This window comes from Vipera berus (assembly GCF_964194415.1).
Source record: "Vipera berus genome assembly, chromosome: 1".
In the NCBI taxonomy this organism is placed as follows: domain Eukaryota; kingdom Metazoa; phylum Chordata; class Lepidosauria; order Squamata; family Viperidae; genus Vipera; species Vipera berus.
Window position 1 is genome coordinate 247,185,851 of NC_138202.1, and position 22,516 is coordinate 247,208,366.

Below are 22,516 nucleotides of genomic sequence, written 5' to 3' on the forward strand. Positions count from 1 at the left end.
TTTATATATCTTTCAACAAGGTGTTAACTATAAAACTCTTTTTTTCAAGTGTGCTCATAAAGGTAAACACAGTGATAAAAAAACTCTTTGTGACTAATTCTCACATTTATGATTTTCACAAGTTTGTAAAGCAAAGGAAAGCTGAAGTAAGATCATAAGCACATGGTTTCACATAACAACTGTTTCACTTAACAGCCAAGTTTCTGGTCACAATTGTAGTCACTAAACAAGGAATACCTCTAATAATAGCTGGTATAATTATCTTTCACAATCATTGTGTGATATGTCTTCAAAGCAATTTATTGGCCTAATACTGAATGTTGCTAAATTCTCTTATGCAAGATAATGGAATAAAATTCAAGCGTGAAATAGATAGGCAATAGTTTAAAAGTGAGAATTTTGTAAAAATTTATTGTCTTTTGCAGTGACATCTATATGAACTTCTTGGTGCTGCAAGATGTACAGTCTTTGAAGATACAGTTCTTGTCTTTGTTGAGCTGCAAAACACTCAGATGTATAGCTGAGTCAGCCTTCACCTCTTTTTCTTCATTACCATTAAAAGGGATTCAAGGACAAAAGAGTTTATTAGCTGATAAGCAGTGGTTATATCCAAGTCCACGTTGGCAGGATAGTCAAACAATCTTGAATTGAATTACACTGTCCTAGTGGATGGGAAAAGTGAAAATCTCAATTTTAGCTCTAAGCAGCAATTGTGTTGAGCAATCTCACTACCATAGTTAACTCTTTTTAAGTAGCTTCCAGGAAATGACACATTTTATAAATAATGAAATCACTGCAAAAATAATGTAGACTAGGTACTTCTGCATCAACTTCTTTTAACACTTTCCAGCATGAAGCAAAAAATTCTGGATGGCAAGTAAGACCATATAATATTAAGAGCCACACCAATGCTTGCAGATTTCACACATTTTAATGCTGAACTATACAGGTGTGGAGAGTTGGATGAAATACAAGTTCAAAAAATGTTAGCTATATATAGTTGTATTGCTATAACACAATAACAAACTGCACCAGAATGTTTGCAAATCAATCCATTTTTTCTGATTTTGCCTAATAGCAGCTGGCATTTTTTTCTTTTTTGGGGAATATGTTTGTAAAAACTCTACTTTCTAATAGCATTAGCATGTTGTCTTGGTAATACTAATTAGACTAGCTTGCTATCCTTATAAAAATAACAAGGATCCTATAAAATTAATGAAAAACTCACTGTTTCAAGTTGATTCAATGTGTGAAAGTGAATGCACTTGTTAGCGAAGTAATTAAAAGCATTCTTATTCATTTACTGTTTTCTTAAGAACATGAAAAGAAGAACAGCAGTCACAATTCCCAAAATTATGCCAAATGAAGAAATCAGTCTAGTTAGCCAGTGGAGGACTAAGCATTTCCTAACCATTTAATTGGAGAAACTCAGGAACTGGTTCTTGATTCAGTCCATAATTTTATCAAGTTTGATTCTTTCTTACACATTTTTTTCAGCACAAATGGGTGAGGTAATTTCAATCTTCATATTGATCCACCTTGAAGAAGCACCTGGATGGATTTCTGAAGATCAGAATATTCCATGGATAAGTCATTAAAACGAACAATTACTTCTTATCCAATGTTGCACTATGGGACCATGTTCCATAGTGCAACATGGAACACTGCATGTTCCAGTAAATGGAGAGAAATAATAACATTAATTTCTTTTTCATAAAAAAAATTAACAAGGGTCAGAAGTAATCCAAGAAAATAGAGTACTTAAAATAGCAGTAGTTTTGGTGTCCCATATCAATGTCTAAATTCTAAGCATTTTCTCTAATACACACACACACATACACCTATATTCTATTTTACGAATGCTTTTATATATATAACACTGTATTTTATCCTTAGAAAAGATGCATGAATAAGTTAGGACATTGCCTTAGTTGATATTTATAAAAAAACATTCATGGTGCTTTTGGTATCACACAAAAATACTTTTTTCTTACTGTTTGCATTACGATCCTTTCTCCCCCCCCCCGATATATATTTTTACAATCTCTCCCGACTCTCCCTTTCTTTCTTTGAATATTAAAATGCAGTATAATTAATGCAACCAAAAGACAAAGAAAAGAGAAAAAAATCTTCACCCAATCTATACTTAGCTTCATAGCCATGAAATATTAGGCACCACTCCTTCAAAAAAGTACTTTATAATATGTAGGAAACTATGAAACACTGCTATTCAAATTGTTAAAGCACCCACAACTTTTTCACTGCTCAAGGAAGTATTTTGTACATTCCCAAAGGTGCTTTTTCATGAGGCAACTGGACTTTCTTTTTTCTCCTTGAAGACATTTCACTTCTCATCCAAGAAGCTTCTTCAGCTGTGACTGGATGGTGGGGAATGGAAGGATTTATACTCCTTGCAGACAGCTGGTCATTTGCATTCCTTTAGACAGTCGTTGATGCCACCTGGAGGCTTATCTGTGTCATCAGAGTCACCTAAGTAGTGCAAATGGGTGTGGAGCCTTGGAACTGTTGAAAGGACTGGGTTGTAGACTGGAGATAGATGATGACACAACATAGGAGAACAAACCCATCAGGACAAGATTCGGCAGTCCATCTGCATTTAAAAGACAAAAGCCATTCTTTTGAAGACAGCAAAGTCCACATTTTGGACAGAGAGGACTGCTGGTTTGAAAAAGGGGTCAAAGAGGCCATCTATGTCAAAATTGAACAGCCTTCTCTCAACAGAGGGGGAGGGATACAACATCATCTATCTTCAGTCTACAACGCAGTTCTTTCAGCAGTTCAAGAAGGCTCCACACCATTTGCACTCCCTCAGGTGTCTGTGACAACACAGATAAGCGTCCAGGTGGCATCAACAACTCTGTAAAAGAATGCAAATGACCAGCTGTCTGCAAGGAGTACAAATCCTTCCATTCCCCACCATCCAGTCAGAGCTGAAGAAGCTTCTTGGATGAGAAGGGAAATGTCTTCAAAAAGAAAAAAAAGTCTATGTGCCTCATGAAAAAGTACCTTTGGGACAACCATGACCTGGATGACTGAGAATCTTCACAGGTATTTTGTAGATTGGCTGTCTCAACGTATACAATCTCAACGTATACAATCTCTCTCTCTCTCTCTCTCTCTCTCTCTCTCTCTCTCTCTCTATATATATATATATATATATGTGTGTGTGTGTGTGTGTCTGTGTGTGTGTATACACACACACACATATACACATATATACATACACACACACACACATACAAACGTGTATATGCCACTTTTTCACAATGTATTTTTTCCCAATAATGCAAAGTGGCTGTGTGCAGAGAGCACAGTTGTTAAATGAATTCTGCAGCTGTTACTTCAGGCCACTTTCAGCTGGCTTTCTACAACCAAAGTCAATCAGCAGGAAATTTCAAGTCTCAGCCCCTCAAGCAAGTAAATGGCTGCAGCTGGGTTGGGGAGGAAACAAAGGGGTGGACGGGGGATGTGGAAGTGCACAGGAGTGTGCATCATGCAGGTCAGGAAGGTATTATGGATATGTGCAGGGTGTGTAAGAAGTGCAGTGCAGGTTGCCAGGTGTGTGAATGGTACCATGCACATTAGGGAAGGTGTGTGCGAGATGCTATGCAGATCAGGAGGATGTGCAAAAGGTACTGCACAAGTCAGGGAGGGGTCATGGGGACGCATGAGTAGCCAGCATGACACGAGTGCATAGATGGGAGAGACTTACACCCAGTGACTTGCAATCTTCCTTGCTGACTTCCCCCTTGGTTTTCTGGGGAAGCCAGCACAGAAGGTTGCAAATGGCAATCATGTGATTACAGGATGCTGCTATAACCCCAAACTATAAGCTGCTATAAGCCTGGTTTGGAGAAGGAGGAGTTGGAACTGGGAATGTCCAAAAGGGATGACATGTCTCCCTTGGGAGGTTTGGAGAAGCCAGGGGCTGAGGACAATGCTGTTCTGGGCCCCTCAGGCATTGGGGGAGGTGGTCAACCAGACGAAGAGCTGCCTGCCTGCACAGACACAGGGAAGGTTCGGTTGCTGACAGGCAGTGGTGCAGAGCTCCTCTGATGAGGAACTGCTGCCTCCTCGACTGGATCCAAGGTCACGGGGAATGGAGCGTAGGCAACTGGAAATACAAAAACCACCAGCTCTAAGCAGCATGTTCACGTTACATCAGACTTTATGATTGCATTGATAATGAGGGGAATTCCGATCCCAATTGCCATCATTAAGTGAGAACCTGATTGTATTCCATGTGGCATGAAACCTTCTGAATCACTCTGTAGTTCCCAAACTTAGGAAATGATAACATCCACTGCACAGTGGAAAACAAATGATTGCATTTTTTAAAAAATGATAATAGTAGCAGAGATTATTGTTGAGTGCACTGGAGACTGTTGTGGAGGAGAGCAAAAATAAATTGTTTTTCCCAGTCCAGATTTCTATTACTGTTACTAGTATCTCAATCAGGATTTTTGGGCAGATATATTATTCTGTCTCAATTATCACACCTCAATTTCTACCACACTCCTCCAGCCCACCCGGCCTTTTTCTCCTGGGGTTCTCCATTCTTCAACCTTTCAGAAAGTGCTTTTGGAAGCCAGGATCATATTAGCTAATGTACATATGATGTACACCTATAGTTCTACTTATCTACGAACATACCTGGTCAGTGCTCAATTTACTGAATTTTGCATGCAGACTTTAAAACAAATTTGAAATTGAAATTCTAATGTCATCTCACTTTCATATAACTTAGGTTTTCAGTCCACGTTGTCTACCATGTGTTTTTAAAAAAACCACCTGAGGGCATATAAAATGCACCTCAGGTGGTTAAGTAGTAGATTTAACCAGCTTAAATACAAACACCAAGAGAAAATAATGAAGGGATAAAACCAGAAATAATTACCAAATGTCATTTAAGACCATTGTTACAGTCTAACAGTTTTGAATAATACAAACGTGCAAATGCGTTAGTAGAACAAGTTGCCTGATTAGCTGGCAAAATGACCATCCTCTGAGCTTTGTAAGAAATAATTATTTAGGATTTAGGCACTTGTCAGTCATGTTTCAGTTGTAGTATCTTCTGACTCAGAACAACATTTAATCCAAGGATCCCTTCAGCCAGAATCGATGCCTAGAATCCTGATGATTGCAAAGGAAGTTGTGCTCTTACAAAAACATGCTTCATTTTGTTGAATCAGTCAAATATGAAATTTACAATCAGGAATAGTGTCATAATGATACTGGAATATGTAGTCCCAAGGCTCGAAGGTGTCCAATTTGCTACAGAAGCAGAGAAAAAGAAGTAATGCAAGTGCTTATGACAATGTCTGGATTAAAGCAAACAGGGTGTCCAGCAGATGATGGGGCAGGAGGCAAACAAAAATGTGTACTGGGAGAAAACAACTAAAAATTTCCTAGTCTACATTTATCTGTGCACTTTTGTCCATTTTTTACATTTTTTCCTAATTTCCATTTTGTATGTTATTTTCATTAATACATTTATTTTAAAATTATTTTTAGTTCAGTCTACCTCCAATTTATTTTTGCCACAATAATTTGTCAGGAATTGCTTTTTAAGACTTCTTAAACTCACATGTATGTTGATGTTTCCGTTCTAAACATCAGGTTTGCCTTGTTTCAGGAATCTAACAGAGAGCCCTGTTATCTTGGCAGCATCAAAAATTCCTTTTCTCACATCAGCAGCTAGTCATCCTGTTTGCTTTAACTCAACCATGTCATAAGCACTAGCCTTACTTGTCCTTGTTCTGGTTTTCCCCCAGTAGTTCGCTGGACCCCCTTCCAGCCTTGGGAGTTCATCTCCCATTATAATTTTGACACAATCCTGGTTGTAAATGGTGATTTATTTATTTTTATTTTAATCCCATTTATATCCCGCCCTTCTCCGAAGACTCAGGGCGGCTTACAATCTAAGCACAAATCAAATGTGCTTAGCAATAGCCTTCATTCTATGTATATGCCTGCTTAGTTTTATTGGTCATTGGGCGGACCACCATTTCCTTTTCCAGCGGATCTACTTAAAGAGTGTTCCCTTGGTTATTAATCCACCTGTGATAAATTTACACTCCAGGTGATATAGGTGATACCACCAATGGGATGTTAAAGTCCTAACACCATTAAAAGTAGTGATTGATGAAGTTATATATTTAACATGCACTTTCCTCTAGTATATCCATGTTATTCCCTTTTTAAAGAATCACAAACTCAAAGGTGTAAATCTGAGATTAGAAATAACTGAAGCTCCAGTATTTTCCTTCTTCCAAATTATCCAGCCGTGTTCCCAATGATGAGTTTGAGTCCTTATTGCATCATATAGTGTCACATTTAGTTTGGTACAGTATATAATTGATTTTTAAAAAGTTGTTGTTGTTGTTGTTAGTTGCGAAGTCGTGTCCGACCCATCGCGACCCCATGGACAACGTTCCTCTAGGCCTTCCTGTCCTTTACCATCTTCTGGAGTCCATTTAAGCTCACGCCTACTGCTTCAGTGACTCCATCCAGTCTTTCCCAGCATTAGGCTCTTCTCCAGTGAGTCCTTCCTTCTCATTAGGTGGCCAAAGTATTTGAGTTTTAGCTTCAGGATCTGGCCTTCTAAAGAGCAGTCAGGGTTGATCTCCTCTAGGACTGACCGGTTTGATCGCCTTGCAGTCCAAGGGACTCGCAGGAGTCTTCTCCAGCACCATAGTTCAAAGGCTTCAATTCTTTGGCGCTCAGCCTTTCTTATGCTCCAGCTTTCACTGCCATACATTGCAACTGGGAAGACCATAGCCTTGACTATACGCACTTTTGTTGACAGGGTGATGTCTCTGCTTTTTAGTGTGCTGTCTAGATTTGCCATGGCTTTCCTCCCTTCTATTTAAAAAATAGAAGGAGGAAAAAAGAAATCTTATGATGTCTAAGATTCAAATAGTCCAGTTTTATTTTAGTAATTGGCCAGGGAAATGCTCCTGGAAACCTTTCAACTGGAACATGAATAGAATAGAATAGAATAGAATAGAATAGAATAGAATAGAATAGAATAGAATAGAATAGAATAGAATAGAATAGAATAGAATAGAATAGAATAGAATAGAATAGAATAGAAAAGAAATCTGGAAGGGACCTTGGAGGTCTTCTAGTCCAGCCCTCCCCCACCCACCCCCGGCTCAAGCAAGAGAACCTATACCATCTCAGACAAGTAACTGTCCAGTCTCTTCTTAAAAACCTCCAGTGATGGAGTGCCCACAATTTCTGGAGTTAAGCTGTTCCACTGGTTAATTGTCCTCACTGTCAGGAAGTTTCTTCTTAATTCCAGGTTGCTTCTCTCTTTCATCAGTTTCCAACCACAGTTTCTTGTCCTTCCCGCTGGTGTTTTGGAGAATAGTTTGACCACCTCTTCTCTTGGCATGCCCTCAAATACTGGAATACTGCTATCATGTACTGGTAACTTTTTCCATTTTTAGATCAAAGCAGTCTTCTGTTAGTAATAGGCTTTTTCTTATTCAGAAGCACCACCTGTTTATTTTGCCCACTTCACATTTAGCGATTTCCAGCAGGAGTGAGAGGCTGTCATCATCTGTATTGCAGCTAAAATTACAAGCAGCATTGCAACTTCTTAAATACTCCCAAATTATATTTTAACATAAATTTTTCTAACTTCCACTCTATCAGAGGTATAATCCTCACTTGTATGTACTTAAACACACATTTGAACAGTAAAAAGTTAGATTAGCTACAAATGAAATATGAATTGGTAGCAATTCAATTGCAGTTTAATATAGTCCAAATAAGACCTAAACCATTGACCTTATGAAGACAAGGAACCTGTGACTCAAAATATAAGTTCCTTTCAAGGAATGTTCTGGGGAACATAAGCCAGTATTCGCTGATATTCATAGTTGTTTCTCCTCCTCGTCTAATTTGCATTACAAGTAAAAGCTTGTAGGCAGGACAAGAAGCCTTGGGAAGATTGTATTAATTATGTTTATTAATGATAATAAATCTCATCATATGCCATCTGCAGGCTTATCAAACTCTGCAATCCTGCAGTGATGCAAGCAAAAACTTCTACCCAGTTGTAGAGTAGAGTTTGCAAGAGACTATGGGAATTGGAAGGAAGGAAGGTGTCATAAGTTGGCTAACTCCTCACAAATCCTGAAACCTTTCCCAATTCTTCCTCGGATCCTTCCCTCTTACCACGGATCTGCCTCATCGCACGACTTCCTAGCTCAGCCCGCGCATCCGTTTACGGCATCTACCTATCTTCGCAAAGGTTTATTTCCACAAGCGATGAGGCAGGCGCCGAATCGCAATTGTACATTTCTAAAAATGTGCCTTTTCTCACCCTTCCCAGGCCTGCTCGCAAAGGCATTTCATTCGTTGGGAACAAAGGTAAATGCGGCTTTCTGGGAGGGAGAGCGAGCGAGCGAGCAAGCAAGCAAGCAAACAAAAAGGGGACCATCCGTTGCAGCAACGAAAAAAAAAACACCACAAAAAACAAAAACAAAAACACAACACCCCATCTTGCAACGGAATCGTGAGGGCAGCCTTGGCTTTCGCTTGATTTTGCACAAGCCCGGCTTCTCTGCGCTTACGCGAGCAAGGAAGCGTACCAGGCTAGCTATTCCTTTCAACGCCGGGCAGCACTGCGGGCGCGAAGGAATGGGAAAGATAAGAAGCCGGGGATTTCAGCTCGGCCCTTCTTCTGAGGAAAAACCTGCCAACTGAATGATTTGCCGCGGAGCCTGAAAGGAGAAAAGCGGGGAGCGAAGTCACGGGGGATAGAAATGCTCCAAGGGAGCCTCCGCCTCCGTTACCAACAGGGTCCGGGCGGGAGGGAGAGAGAGAGAGAGGGGGGGGGGGAGGGAGAGGGAGGGAGAGGAGAGGAGAGAGAGAGGGGGGGAGAGAGGGAGAGAGAGAGAGGGGGAGAGAGAGAGGGGGGAGAGGGAGAGGGAGAGAGAGGGAGGGAGAGAGAGGGAGAGAGGGGGGGGGCTGCTGAGGCTCCTCAAGCTCCTCTGGGCAAGAGCCACAAGGCGAGGATGCGAGCCTTGCTGCAGCAGGAGAGGAGAAAGACGGTGAGCAGCGCCAGGACTCCCCCCCCCCTTCGCCGCGCGACCCCGCGCGCCTCCGCTCCGTCACCACCGCCGGCAGCTCAGCCGGCTACGCTTCTCTCTCTCTCTCTCTCTCTCTCTCTCTCTCTCCCCCAACCCACCCCCAACACACACTCTCCTCGGTGCCGCTCGTCGGCCGCGCGCCTGCGCGAGCGGAGCCCCCCCCCCTCCCCAACAGCTTAGTCTTTTCTCTCGACCTGCTGTCTGTCTGTCTGTCTTGTCTGTTTTCCTTCGGTTTCGCAGAGCCTCCCGCATCAGCGCCGGGCATGGGCAGCGAGAGCGCGCGCAGGAGCAGTCCGGGCTCCGCCGCTCCCCCGTGCACCCGCTCTTGCTCCTGCTGTACATCTTGCCCTGTTGCCCCCAGGGCGGCGCCTCGGCTGCGCTCCCGCCTTTTCCCACCAAGGACGGGTGAGTGAATGAATGGCTCCTCCTTTGGAGCACCTGCTCTCTCTCTCTCTCTCTTCTCCCGGCGGTGGGGTGGATCGGCGGACCGTTCGCGCGCTCCTCTTGGTATTCGAAGGAATTGGTGCCTGTGGCGGCTGTGGTGGGAAACGGGGCTTGTGTGTGGGGGGGGGGGAGAGAAGAGAACAGCGTCCGCCGTCCCTCCTACCGCAGCGAGAGGCGCCTTGCTTTTGCTTCGCGCCTGGGTGGCTTCCTCGTCCTTTCCCTGAGAGGACTGGCGAGGACTTCTCGAAGGAAGGAGTAGGGGGGAAGGGGGGCGGGGTGGAGAGAGAAGGAAGGGAGTAAGGTTTCCCCCCCCCCAGAAATGGAGATTAAAAGCACCAGCTCGAACCTGGAAGACCCAGCTCTCCGGAAATCTCCAGAGCGCTGCCCTTCTTCGAACCGTCTTTTCTTTTGCACGTGTCCCGTCTGACCTCCTCTCCACGCGAGTTCCCTCGCGTGTTGGTCACCGGGGAAGGGGGGGGGGAAGGCGATCCCCGGACCCTGTAACCCTCCTCCTTCAGAGCTTCTATCAGTCCCCATCCGGGGGAGTCCTTTCTGAAGCGTCCCCACAAACGGGTATTCCGTTCCGTGGTTTTTAGGACATAAAAAAAAAAGTTCTGAAAGGCTGTTTTTATTTTATAAGGAGCCGTTGAACAGAGGCTGGAGGCTCTCCCCCACCCCCCACCCCAACACACACACACACACACACACCGTTACTCCTGCCTGAGCAGCCTTCTCCTCTTTCCCTCCTGCTTCTCGCCGTACAAAGAAGTCTTTAAAAAGAGATCCCTGCTTGCCCGCTAGCTTGCTGGGGTTGTGCCAGTCCTTCTCCGGCGAGCGCTGGACCTTTTCTCTGGACCGAGCAAAGAATTTGAGCTACACAGGAGAGGGCAGACGGCCCGCCTGGTTCCCCAGGGTTTTTGTAATGAGGCGTTGGCATAGGTAAGTGTCCCCCCTCAGCTCTCCGGAGACAACCCGCAGCAAGGTAGCCCAAATGAACTTTGTTGGGGAAAAACGCCTTTCCCGTTTGACGTCTTCTTCTCTTTCTTTGTGTTCTTCACTGGGTTACCAAGCATGCTTTCCGATTCCCTTTATTCCTCAGTGAGCTGTGTAGTATTCTCAGAGTATTTTTGCTATTTCAGTAGTTCTCCTGGAAGGTTGTTATGACAGCGGTCCTCCCCCCCCCATACACACTACTTCTTATCCTCACTGCCTAGATTAGGGATAAAAGACGTGGAGCCGATTGCCAAAGTGCTTATACTCTTGCGATTTTTAAAATTATATGTGCTGTGTCTGCAGATATACACACATATACACATCTGGATCCTATTTTTCTTCTACCGCTCTTTGCAGCTTTGCAATGTATCGTTTAAGGTTCTTCTGTGGAGTTTTTGTACTGAATGTCATATTGAATTTGGAAGTACCTGAAGAAGATCTTTAATTCTGTAAATGATATTGCTCTTTTGAAGATTTTGGATGTGTGTGTGTGTATGCATGCATGAGTGTGTGTATAGATCGATAGATATAGATATATATGACAGTTTTAAAGATTTTTTACTGTGGAGAGTTTCACAAGATTAAGTGATGTGTTCTTTTGGATGCTAGGAGCTGTCTCTAGGATTGTAGATATTAATTTTAGAGTAGGTGCAGCAGGTTTGGGACATCTACTGGATTGTAGGAATCCAGGTAACATAATTCAGGGTTAGTAGTAGTTTTAAATGCTCAGATTCACATGTTCTATAGAGATAAATGAACCATGAATGACATTACTATTGATACTTGTGTATCGTGATACTCCCTGTTGCAACAAGATACATTCAGAACTGTTGCTCTGGTTTCTTATATTTCTCCTCCCCTTGCTTTATTTTAAGGGACAAAATGTGAAATATGTATAAATACATGTTTTCTTGTGGGTTAGAAGACACAAGAATCTTTGTTTTAAAAAAGGCATTTTTCTTTTATGCAGCAACATACTTCAATAGCAGATTTTAAATAAGTGTACAAACACTGGATTTTACTTCCTTTTCAGATCTGTTGCATTAGTACCTTTTGAGTTCTTAACACTTGCATTTTAATAAGTTTACTTAATTTTAGGCAAGATTTGTTCCATACAGGTTAATAAATATCTACAATGAGAAAAATGGAGCCAAAAATCAACTCATGGCAATAGAGAGAGTGAAAAAATGTATCCAATGATCTTTAACTTAGGTGAATTAACACGATATGTGAACTGGAATGTTGATAACATAATAAATGAAGTTAATTCAAATATTTGTAACTGGCTTTGCCATAATTGGGAAGTAATTACAGATTTTGTTCCCTTTGGTGAACAATTATCAGAAAAAGACACTATGAAACAGAAGCTAATCTTGTATTATCAAAAACAGGATATTGTTTAAGGGGGGGAAACACATCATGTTGATGTCACTAGTACATCATCAGCCTTTCAGTCAATGTAGAAGTCTTCAGTGTGAGGCAGTCAGCTACCTGATGTCTTATAACCACATTTCTCTGCACATATACTCAAAAAAGAATTTTTTAGATCCATTGGATTAAAACTAGGATGAAAATAGAGAAAGTATTTGAATATTATCTCCCCACTTGAAAAGGTGAGTCATGTTGTCAAAGTAATCCCTCTTAAAGGATGGACCAGCCAACCTGTTAAGATGTACCTAAATAAGCCTAGGGACACTACCATAATGAAACAACATTGGATGTAGAATATAAGCAGTACCCCATCAGTCTTGTTCTCTCACACATGCTTATACATTTTATGTATATATTAAATTTGCATAGCAACAAAATATGAAGTCAGACTGATGTGGCTAGAGCAGGTAAGTATCCTGCTTTGAGAATGGGGTGACATACAAGTTTAATAAATTATATATAGATACTGGTATTTTAATATTGAATGTCTCCTCACTAATAAAAGGGGAAAGATAAATTTTAGCATGGATGGAAATCAGTCTTAGAATGTATATATAACAGATTCTTCAGTCTTAAAATTATTTGATGAGCATGGGGATATTCCATGTATACTTTAAGGATGCATTTTCCTTTAGATTGTTTAATTTGCATAAAAACTTGGCAATATATATATAACTGACTTAGAAGCAATCATGTGAAGTAAGATAACGTGAGAAATCATGCGTGCCCAAGGTCAATTAGGAAGATTCATGACTGAGTGGATATCTGAATTGAAGTATTACAGATGTCTCATATGGTTTATGTATTAAAATTGCAAATATGATGAAAAAGCATATATAATGATGAATCAAGCATATAACCATTAATCTTAATGCTAGGTAATGCTATCCATCAATCATGAAAATATAATCTGAAAGGAGAAACATTTTATATGATACTACAAGATGGGAATGGAAGTCATTTAAAAACATTAGAATGTGTCCATTTCCAAATGTTGATTTTAAAAAAAATGTCTGGAGTTTAATAAAACCATAAACTGCACAATAGGCACTTCTGTGGTTAGATGAAAATGTAGTAGAGTAGAGTTGAGCAATCTACAGGTCATACCTAGCCCCAAGCACCTGAGTTGTGTCCATTAACATCATGGGATAGTTCTGCCAAAATACCTTCAGGAGAGCTCTATGTGTTATTTTTTTCCTTTCTTTCTCAAGATAAAAGTAGAAATAGTAGCAGAATGTCTTATCTTTTTCAGTGACTTGCTAGCTGGTCAGCCTTTGATTCAAAGAAAGTTTCAAAAGTAGATACTTTATAGGATATGACAAAAATTAAAATATAATGGGGAAAAATGAGAAAAATCAGATTACATATAAAATAGACCAAGGCAACAATTTGAAAACTATGGTGGATAAGAGAATCACGCCAATCCTTTTCTACCCATATTATCCAAATGTATGGACTATAGATCCTGGTGTTCACGTCCCATCTGTTTTTCTGAGAAGTAACTTTAAAGCATTTCAAGGGTTATTTGCAAACTTTATTCCATTCATAAAATTAGAATGATAGCAGTTTGAACTATGTATTTAAAAAAAGCTATGTGATCTTCCACATTTGATTCACTTCTTTTGTTTCTTGTTTTTGCTTGGTCTGTACTCAAGAAGATTTCTTTTTTTAAAAAAAAAATTTTTAATGGAGCTCTTTAAATATATTGCATTAAATATATCATTGAAAATATATTCATCTATTTATTTAAAATCTTTTAAACTCTAAATGTATTTACATCACAGTTTTAATAAAAAAACAAAGGTTATACTCCTAATCTCAGAAGTGAATCAAATTCTTTATCAAAACTGTTGGACTTGGATTGGATATTATAAATCTGCATGATGTATGCTCAGTAGACTGTTAAACTTTCTGGGGGGGAACTTCAGGACGTTTATATTGAAATCAAGGGTGAAAACAAGCAGTCTTCTGCTATGAGTATTTGGGCCAGCTTATTTCTAGGCATATCTCAAATATCAAAATTTCCCTATTTTAAATAGTTTGCTACACACTTTAGTGTAAAGATACATTTATGGATATTAATAAAGAGCCAAAATATCTGGCAGCCTTATGGAATGAGCGTTAAATTTAATTTGTAGCCTTAAAACGTAAGCGTTTTAAAACCAGCTTTTCTTTGATGGGAGCATGGCTGATTCTACAGTACTGCTCAGCTATCCTATGTCACATTATATTGTTATCCTGTACCTTCCCAATAGCAGAATAACAAATTAGTGACAACACTCCCAAATACACAATGCCTAAGAACAGGATTGTTCTGATCTGCTCATACATGCACTATGAATGCCTGGGGAAGCACATGGAAATTGCCAGTTATGGCTAAGGGTCTGCTACATAATGGCAATCTTCTTCAGTAAATCTGTACTGCAGGTATAAGCAGTCTATACTGTTTGTTTACCTTCAGCCAATATAGATGGTGTAAAGGATTGGGGAATCAGTCCAAAATCTGCATGAAATTCCATCACATATATCCAATTCAGGCTTCATCCAGGAAGAACTGTCTACACATAGCGGTAGTAATCCTCAACTTACAGTCACAATTGGGACCAAAAAAATCATTGTTAAGTGGTACAGTCATAAAGTGAGGCATCACATGACCTCACTCAATTTTACAACCTTTTTGTCATGGTTGTTAAGTGAATCACCCAAAGTTGTCAAACAAGACATCCAGTGACTGCTGCTTACAACCTTCTGCTGGTTTCCCATTGACTTTGCTTCTTAGAAGCTGGCGGGGAAGTCACAATTGTGGGCACTCCATCGCTGGAGGCTTTTAAGAAGAGACTAGACAGTCACTTGTCTGAGATGGTATAGGTTCTCCTGCTTGAGCAGGGGACTGGATTAGAAGACCTCCAAGGTCCCTTCCAGCTCCTATCCTATCCTATCCTATCCTATCCTATCCTATCCTATCCTATCCTATCCTATCCTATCCTATTCCATTCCATTCCATTCCATTCCATTCCATTCCATTCCATTCCATTCTATTCACAAATTACAATCACATGATTGCTGAATTTTACAACTGTTGTACGTGTGAGCCCGTTGCCAAGTGCCCTGATCACAATCACAAGGCTGCAGGGTTGCTGCAAGCATCGTAAATGCAAGTACCAGTTGTCAGTCACTTTTTTGAATACTATCATAACTTCAATTGGTCACTAAACACATGGTTCTAACTTGAGGACTACTTGTATTGAAAAAAGGCTTATATGATAGTTGTGACTGATAAACAGAAGGTACAAAGGGTTTTGCAGTCAAGACTAAAAATTTCCCCAGAGCCCAAATACTGAGAGCAGCAGGCTGCATACCAAAACAAAACAACCAGGCCTTCATAAAATTAGCACACCAGCTAAAGTTTCACAGTCCCTGTGATTAGGATACATCGACAGCCTAGATAGAATCCATTGACAAATGGGATTGAGTGGTGGAATTCAAGAGGTGAGGACACAGCCAACAAAGAAGTGAAAAAGTAGAAGACAATATTTAAGTGAGATAATTTTATAGAGACAATATTCCCCTCCCTCTGTGCTGGAAAGTGTATTAAATTCCGTAATTACTGTTCTGCATCATGTGCTTTTTTATATTTGCTATGAGTTTTATAACATAGCAGTGAACCTAATAGGCCTGTGAATGCCTTACTTTTTTCATGTTAGAAACATACCAGAAGCTTGGATGTTATGGCCTCCTTTTACTAAATGCTATGTATATTTCCCATATGAAAGAAGAACACATTGTTTTAGTCAGTTGAGTTGACTTGGGAGAGGAGGTTTTATTTGTTACAGTGGAAATTGTTGAATATTCTGTATAATTTTTCTTTGGATGCTTAAAGCACATTGATGGCAAAAGTGTAAGATTAATAGCGTAATAATTGTTAAGTATTTTGAAAAGACAAGCAGAATATTAATAAGACATTTATTGCTTTACTGTCTGTTGTTTAAGCAAAACATCTGTTATTTGGACAAAGTATTTCCTGTTTCTAATGTGCCCTGTTATCAGAATGGCTATCTGTAAAACTCACTTTCCAAGTTTCTTGTCATGATGTATACATGTTTGTATAATACTTACTGGGTTAATGTGTGTTTGTTGTAATTTTCTTGGATTCTATAATATTGATGGGTTGCTGCAATTATTAGCTGGGTTATTCTGAATCTTTTTCTTAAATTTAGCTAGAAAGCAGTTTCATTCTAGTGATGGCAAGAAATTCTAAATAATAGCAATGGGGATTATTTAATTTAGAATAAGGTATCGTTGATATAAGACGATCATTGAGAACAGGATCAAAGTATTGAACTTCTTTGTCATAAACCCCGGCCCATCTAAATTTGTTTTTGATTTAATTTTGTTTACATGTTATTACTGAATTGCATCATTATTTTATCTAGGTGCCCATCTTGCTCTGGGTGGCAAATACAGTTAAAAACATCAGTTTAACAATAAATAAAATGAAAATAAATTAGAAAACTTGGTAAAGTTTTCAGAATTTAATTCATAATGTCAGCTATAATGTTATACCATATTCTATAAATCTGTGATTCTAAATATAATTTTTATCTATTGGCATAATCACTTCCTATTCTTTTTATTAAATGTAATTCATAGATTAGTTTATCTTCCTAGTGTTTTCCCACAAGGGCTGGGTCTGCTTTTTCAGATCAATCAAATGTTGATCCACTGATTGCAACAAGAACTGACGCAAAGTCTGACGTTGTAGGCTGAGAGAATATGACTGGCCCAAGGTTATCCAGCTGGCTTTGATGCCTAAGGTGGCATTAAAAACTCACAGTCTCCTAGTTTCTAATTTTGTTATTAAACTTTTAATTCTTAAATATTATTTAAAACATTTAATTAAGAAACTCATCATAAACCAGTTTTGTAAATTGATAACTTTAAAATCAGTGATGATGCTCTTTAGCATTAAAACATTTACAGTTAGTTAGTTGTATTTTAGTGAGTCAATGAGAATAGTATTTTTGCTCTTGCAACAATCTTTGCACCATTTTTTTTTTAAAAATTCAGTCTTACTGTTGCGTACTCTTACTAAGTTCAAGGTATTTTTAGTTGTTTGTTTTGCTTCTAGTTTTCTTCGTGTTTTTCAAATTGATTTGGTACTTTCACAGAACATAAGGCCATAAAGATTCACTTTCTCAATGAATAGTCAGAAGGTGAATATGGTAGCTCAAAATCTTCTCTCCACTTACATTAACAAACCTGTTTCATTAAGATTCTGTATGAGTTATAAAACATAAGATGATGTGAGATCAACTATAAGGACTGTATCCAATAATAATAGCTTTGCTCTTCCCTTTACTGATCTGTCCAGGCCTTTCTACTTACTTTTTTTTTATTTCCATTAAATCATGACTGATTCTTGGAGACTGCCTGGACAAGTCCCTGCAGTTTCTTGGCAAAGTTTTTCAGCCATTGCCTCCTAATTAGGGCTGAGAGAAAGGGAGGGAGAGAGAGAGAGAGAGAGACTGGCTCAAGGGCACCCAACTGGCTTTATGTCTGTGAGTCTAGAACCTAGGGCTCTCCCAGTTTCTAGCCTGACATCTTAACCACTACATTACAGCAAACTGACTCTCTACTTGCTTACTTGGTACCATAGACCATAACTGACTTATCAACAGGCAACTTTTCAGGGAGAAGATATGGTATTGGTGTTCTCTCCGTTGCATGGCTTCTGATAGAATAAGCAACTATAAGATTCATGAATCTTTCCATATATGTTTATTAACCCCATGTTTCAGTTTCTTTATTTTATTTCTTCTGGTATGAATGAAAACCAGACATTTATCTTGGTGCCAGACCAAGCAACCTCACATCCAAATGGAGGAATGTCCCAGATTATCATTCACTGCTATATGAGGACAAGTAGCCCTTTACTGTCACTTGTTAGCAAGGATTTATAGCAACTGGAAAATGGAACTGCTGGTAGCATTTAACTTCTGATGAAAGAATGTCTTGCCTTGTTGAGTGGCTTGGGAATTCATAGCCCACAACAACTAGGAAGATGTCTCAAACATCCAACATGCATAGCAGAATTCACGCTAGATTTTCTCTTGTGTTTAACAGCAAGGGAACATACTTGAATGAGGAATCTATTAATTTATTTGTTTGAATTCTATCTCACTTTTTTCTTGTCTTTTCTTCCAGGTCTTGTAAATAGTCCTTCCTACCCTGTGAGATAGTTTGGGCTGAGAGGGCATGCCTGGTCCAAAGTTACTGAGAAAGCTTCCATTGCTGAGGGGGAATTTAGCAGGTCATTTCTAGTCCAAAACCTTTTTCATATCCTGGTTTTCATTTGACCTGTTATAGAATAGATTCAGATTAGTGTGGTCTTGCCTAGGAGTCCTTATTTTAGTTAGTGTTCTTTCCAAGGACCTGAAAATCATGTGGAGTAAGGACATGAGTCACCCCAGCTACCAATAGAGTGTAATCAGTTCCAAATGCTGATACATTTCCCAATGTGATACAATGTTCTGGCAATGCCATTCTCTTTAACGTTTTGGAAAATTGAAGGCAGTGCTGTTTCCAATATGTTTTTTCCATATTTGTGTGTATTTTATTGCAGAATTTATAGAGTCCACAAAGATACTTGGCGGTTTTCATATATCCATGAAACATAAATATACCAAAAATATCTCCAATTAATGCAATAATGGTATTCTTTCTTAGGGACCACTTCTAGCAACATTATAGGACAAATGATGTGTGGAATGATTCTCTTTTGAATATTCTCCCAAGTTTTAGCAGAGTTTGACATCTGGGTCTCTGGGGGGCAGAGGCTATTTCAGAGGGAAGAAAGACTCAAAGAAAAGTATTATTTGCTAGTTCTCCTCTTCATGTCTCACACGAGGAGATCCTGTGTATCCTTATTCCAGAGGGATGCATTAATTTTATCGAAGCAGTTCCAGAAGTGCCCAACCTTGGTGCCCAATCATGTAGGGCTGTACAACTCTACATGTAACCAGGAACTGAATTGTATCAAAGGGCAACCAATATAGTGCCTGCAATACTGGTACCACAGTGATTCTGACAATTCTCACCTGCCAATAAAGAGGTGGCTGCATTTTGTGATAATTACAGCTTCTACATAGTCTCCAGAATGACCCCTATTTAGTGCACCTTTTTATTAGTGCCATTTATACATGATATGGACGGGGCAACTGTCTCCAAGGCATCTTGTTTCAGAGAGAGCTGCATCATAAAAAAGCAAATGGTTCTGTACAAACAACACCTCTTTGTTGCTAGGACTCAACTTCATCCTCGTTTGTTTGTTTTTTCCCATGCAGTCCCTCATTTCTGGAGATACCACATCAAGCTCTTGAGATAAATATATATTAGTAAGTAAAACATAAAGGTCTCCAGGGCCTTGTGATTTACATTCAGATGGTTGGCAACTGATTCATATTTATGATGGTCACAGTGTCCCAGGGTCATGTGAAGTGACCAAAACCTGCTGCAAACCACCCAGCAGACGGGGGGAATAAAAACCAAACACCTCCCCCACACCCCTGCTGCCAATCCTCAAGAGAAATGCTCACAACAATGAAAACCTTGGACAGGAGGAAGAGCGCTGTCGGGCGGGCAGGCAGGCAGGTGTCTTGCTCGGCTGTGGCTTGGGGGGGCACTTTTTTCAGTGCCATTGTAACTTTGAACAGTCACTAAGCAAACTGTTGTAAGTCGAGGACTACCTGTACTTCATCACTTTTTTTCTTTTTTTTTTTTTTGGTCATCAAGTTTTTAATACCTTGCTAGGTGACTGATGGTACTCAGATGTTGCCATATCCTAAAAGTGGTATAATGGGTGAAAAGGTTGAAAAGCCCTGCTTTAGGCAACCACAACATCTAATTATAGGTAGCATTTCCTCTGCTGCAACATTTTTCTTTTAACTGTTAAGAAGAAAGACATGGGAAGATCCGCTTTCCAGGACACCAGCGCCATTGTGGTGATGGAGAAATTGAAACCACCAGGCATGTACTTTTCAACTGCTCATTTACAGAGGCATTCATAGTATAACTTATATGTTACTTTCCAGGCTTACAGACCACCCAACTAATGGTATATCTACTAATTTCTGTTGGATTTTTTTTTCTTTCATAACATACAGTGTTGCTAAATTCTGTATGACATTATGCAAAATCTGATAGAAATCGACTGATAACGTGTTAATCAGGCTTACACATACTGCATTTGTAATCTGATCTTATATTCTTTAGTTTCAGAGTTTTCACTGTTACAGCTGTACCTTTTAGCTTTCAGAATGGCCTTGAATACTATCTTATAATACCTTTATTACTGTAATTTTACTGTAGTACTTAGTTATTATAAATTTAATTAAGTGCTTTTTTAAATTAATCTTATAATATTAAATAACTTGAGTTTTATAATAATTTCATAGTTTTTATGTTCTGTGCATAATTTTCTTAATTTCATTTAGTCATAATTCTGTTTCATAATTTCATAGCTAAGAACAGATACATGTGCTGCTCTTAAATTATAGCTAGTAATTTTACATATAATTTGCACAGTAATCTCTATATTTTTACCATATGCTGGGCAAAGTCCAAAATAAAGTTCATTATATTGAATATATGTCAACTTGAATAACAGAGAAAGTGGATAAGGTCTTTGAAGTTTAATACCTAACACTGATTTGGATTCTATAAATCTTATAGCTCTGGAGAGTCTTACGAATTCTCTCAAATATTGATTACTTCATTGAAAGTTTCTCTGCTGCCCTTAAAATCAGAGGTGGGGAAGTGTAGGAAAAAGAGGGGCAGAACCTGGATTGGAGTCAAAAGGAATCAACCTAGAGTCTTTAAGTAGTCAAAAATGGAATCAGTCCGATTCCGCCCACCCTAATCTAATGCCAAAATACTGATAATGATTAGTTGAATATCCTGTGGACAAGCATGAGCAATAAGTTTCATTGGAGGATCCTTATTGTTTTGACCAGTTAATGCTCTAGGATGTCAGTGTTCTGAAAAGCTTAGCAGTATCTCAAATCCATTTGGTCCTAGATGACAGTATTTGAATCCATTTTGATCCAGCTGTTTGCCTAGATCAGACCATATAGAAACTTATAAAACAAAACCGCTGTGATAGAGTGATTTTGCAAGCTTTTGAATAAGTGCTGCAGAACAATACCAATAGTTATTTCCCTTCCATTCATGGTTTTCTGGATGCAGACCTATCTCTTGAATTACAAGCAAGGTCTGTAGGGTGTTAACAAATTTACCAGTGTATCTGCTAAACAATTCTTTTGCTTGGCAGAAAAAGTTCAACATTTAGTCATTGCGAAATTTTGCCTTTTCAGGTCCTATAAGCAGAGAACAAAAGATGGCAAATGTGTGTATTTTTATAACATAAGAAAGTGTTGACTAAAATAGTAATATAGTGCTTTGTTTTAAATTAACAATAAAAGTGATTTAAATATTAATTTAAGTTTTCCATCCTTTCCATCCAATACTTTACATATAGCCTATATTTTGTTATTAAATGATGCTTATTTTGATTTATAATTAAGTAGAACGTTAGTAATATTTATTCTTAAAACTGGGTTTTTCATCTTTGTTATCCTGTACAGATTACCGGTAGTATATTTTTTAAAGTAAGAATTACTTTTAAATATTCCCAGCCAGATTCTTTTTCCTCCAATATCGGTCACTTCTCAGGTATTTATGTATGGGTGGGAAAGGAGAAAGAAATTGAAGAAAGAAGAGAAAATACATGTATGGATATGAAATAGAACAAATTTTGTCTGGCTTTTCTTTCTATTATCAGCTTTATTTTCCATTCATATATTTTTGTTGTTGTTGTTAGTGGGCATCAGTTAGGGATCCTAATTTCATGATGTATTTTTCCTATTTAAAAAAAAAATAAAAATGAATCCAATTCACGACTCCCACTTTTGTTGGTAAATCTAAAAGTTAAGCATCTACCTTTCATGATCATGTTGTTGTTGTTGTTAGTTGCGAAGTCGTGTCCGACCCATCGCGACCCTATGGACAATGTTCCTCCAGGCCTTCCTGTCCTCTACCATCTTCTGGAGTCCATCTAGGCTCACACATACTGCTTCAGTGACTCCATCCAGCCACCTCATTCTCTGTCGTCCCCTTCTTCTATTGCCCTCAATCTTTCCCAGCATTAGGCTCTTCTCCAGTGAGTCCTTCCTTCTCATTAAGTGGCCAAAGTATTTGAGTTTTAGCTTCAGGATCTGGCCTTCTAAAGAGCAGTCAGGGTTGATCTCCTCTAGGACTGACCGGTTTGATCGCCTTGCAGTCCAAGGGACTCGCAGGAGTCTTCTCCAGCACCATAGTTCAAAGGCCTCAATTCTTTGGCGCTCAGCCTTTCTGATGGTCCAACTTTCACTGCCATACATTGCAACTGGGAAGACCATAGCCTTGACTATACGCACTTTTGTTGGCAGGGTGATGTCTCTGCTTTTTAGTGTGCTGTCTAGATTTGC

The 22,516-nt window shown here is 39.2% G+C and overlaps 1 protein-coding gene across 1 annotated transcript in view; it reads left to right on the plus strand.

Annotated features, from left to right (window-relative positions):
* Positions 1-9,388: 9,388 nt before the first annotated feature.
* FUT9 (fucosyltransferase 9) overlaps positions 9,389-22,516 on the plus strand; it is a gene marked incomplete at both ends in the record, with an annotated part of 69,602 nt that continues 56,474 nt past the window's right edge. Inside the window, one exon of the mRNA XM_081314459.1 lies at positions 9,389-9,530. Coding sequence (XP_081170585.1) covers positions 9,389-9,530 — 142 coding nt within the window. The remainder of the gene's footprint in view (positions 9,531-22,516) is intronic.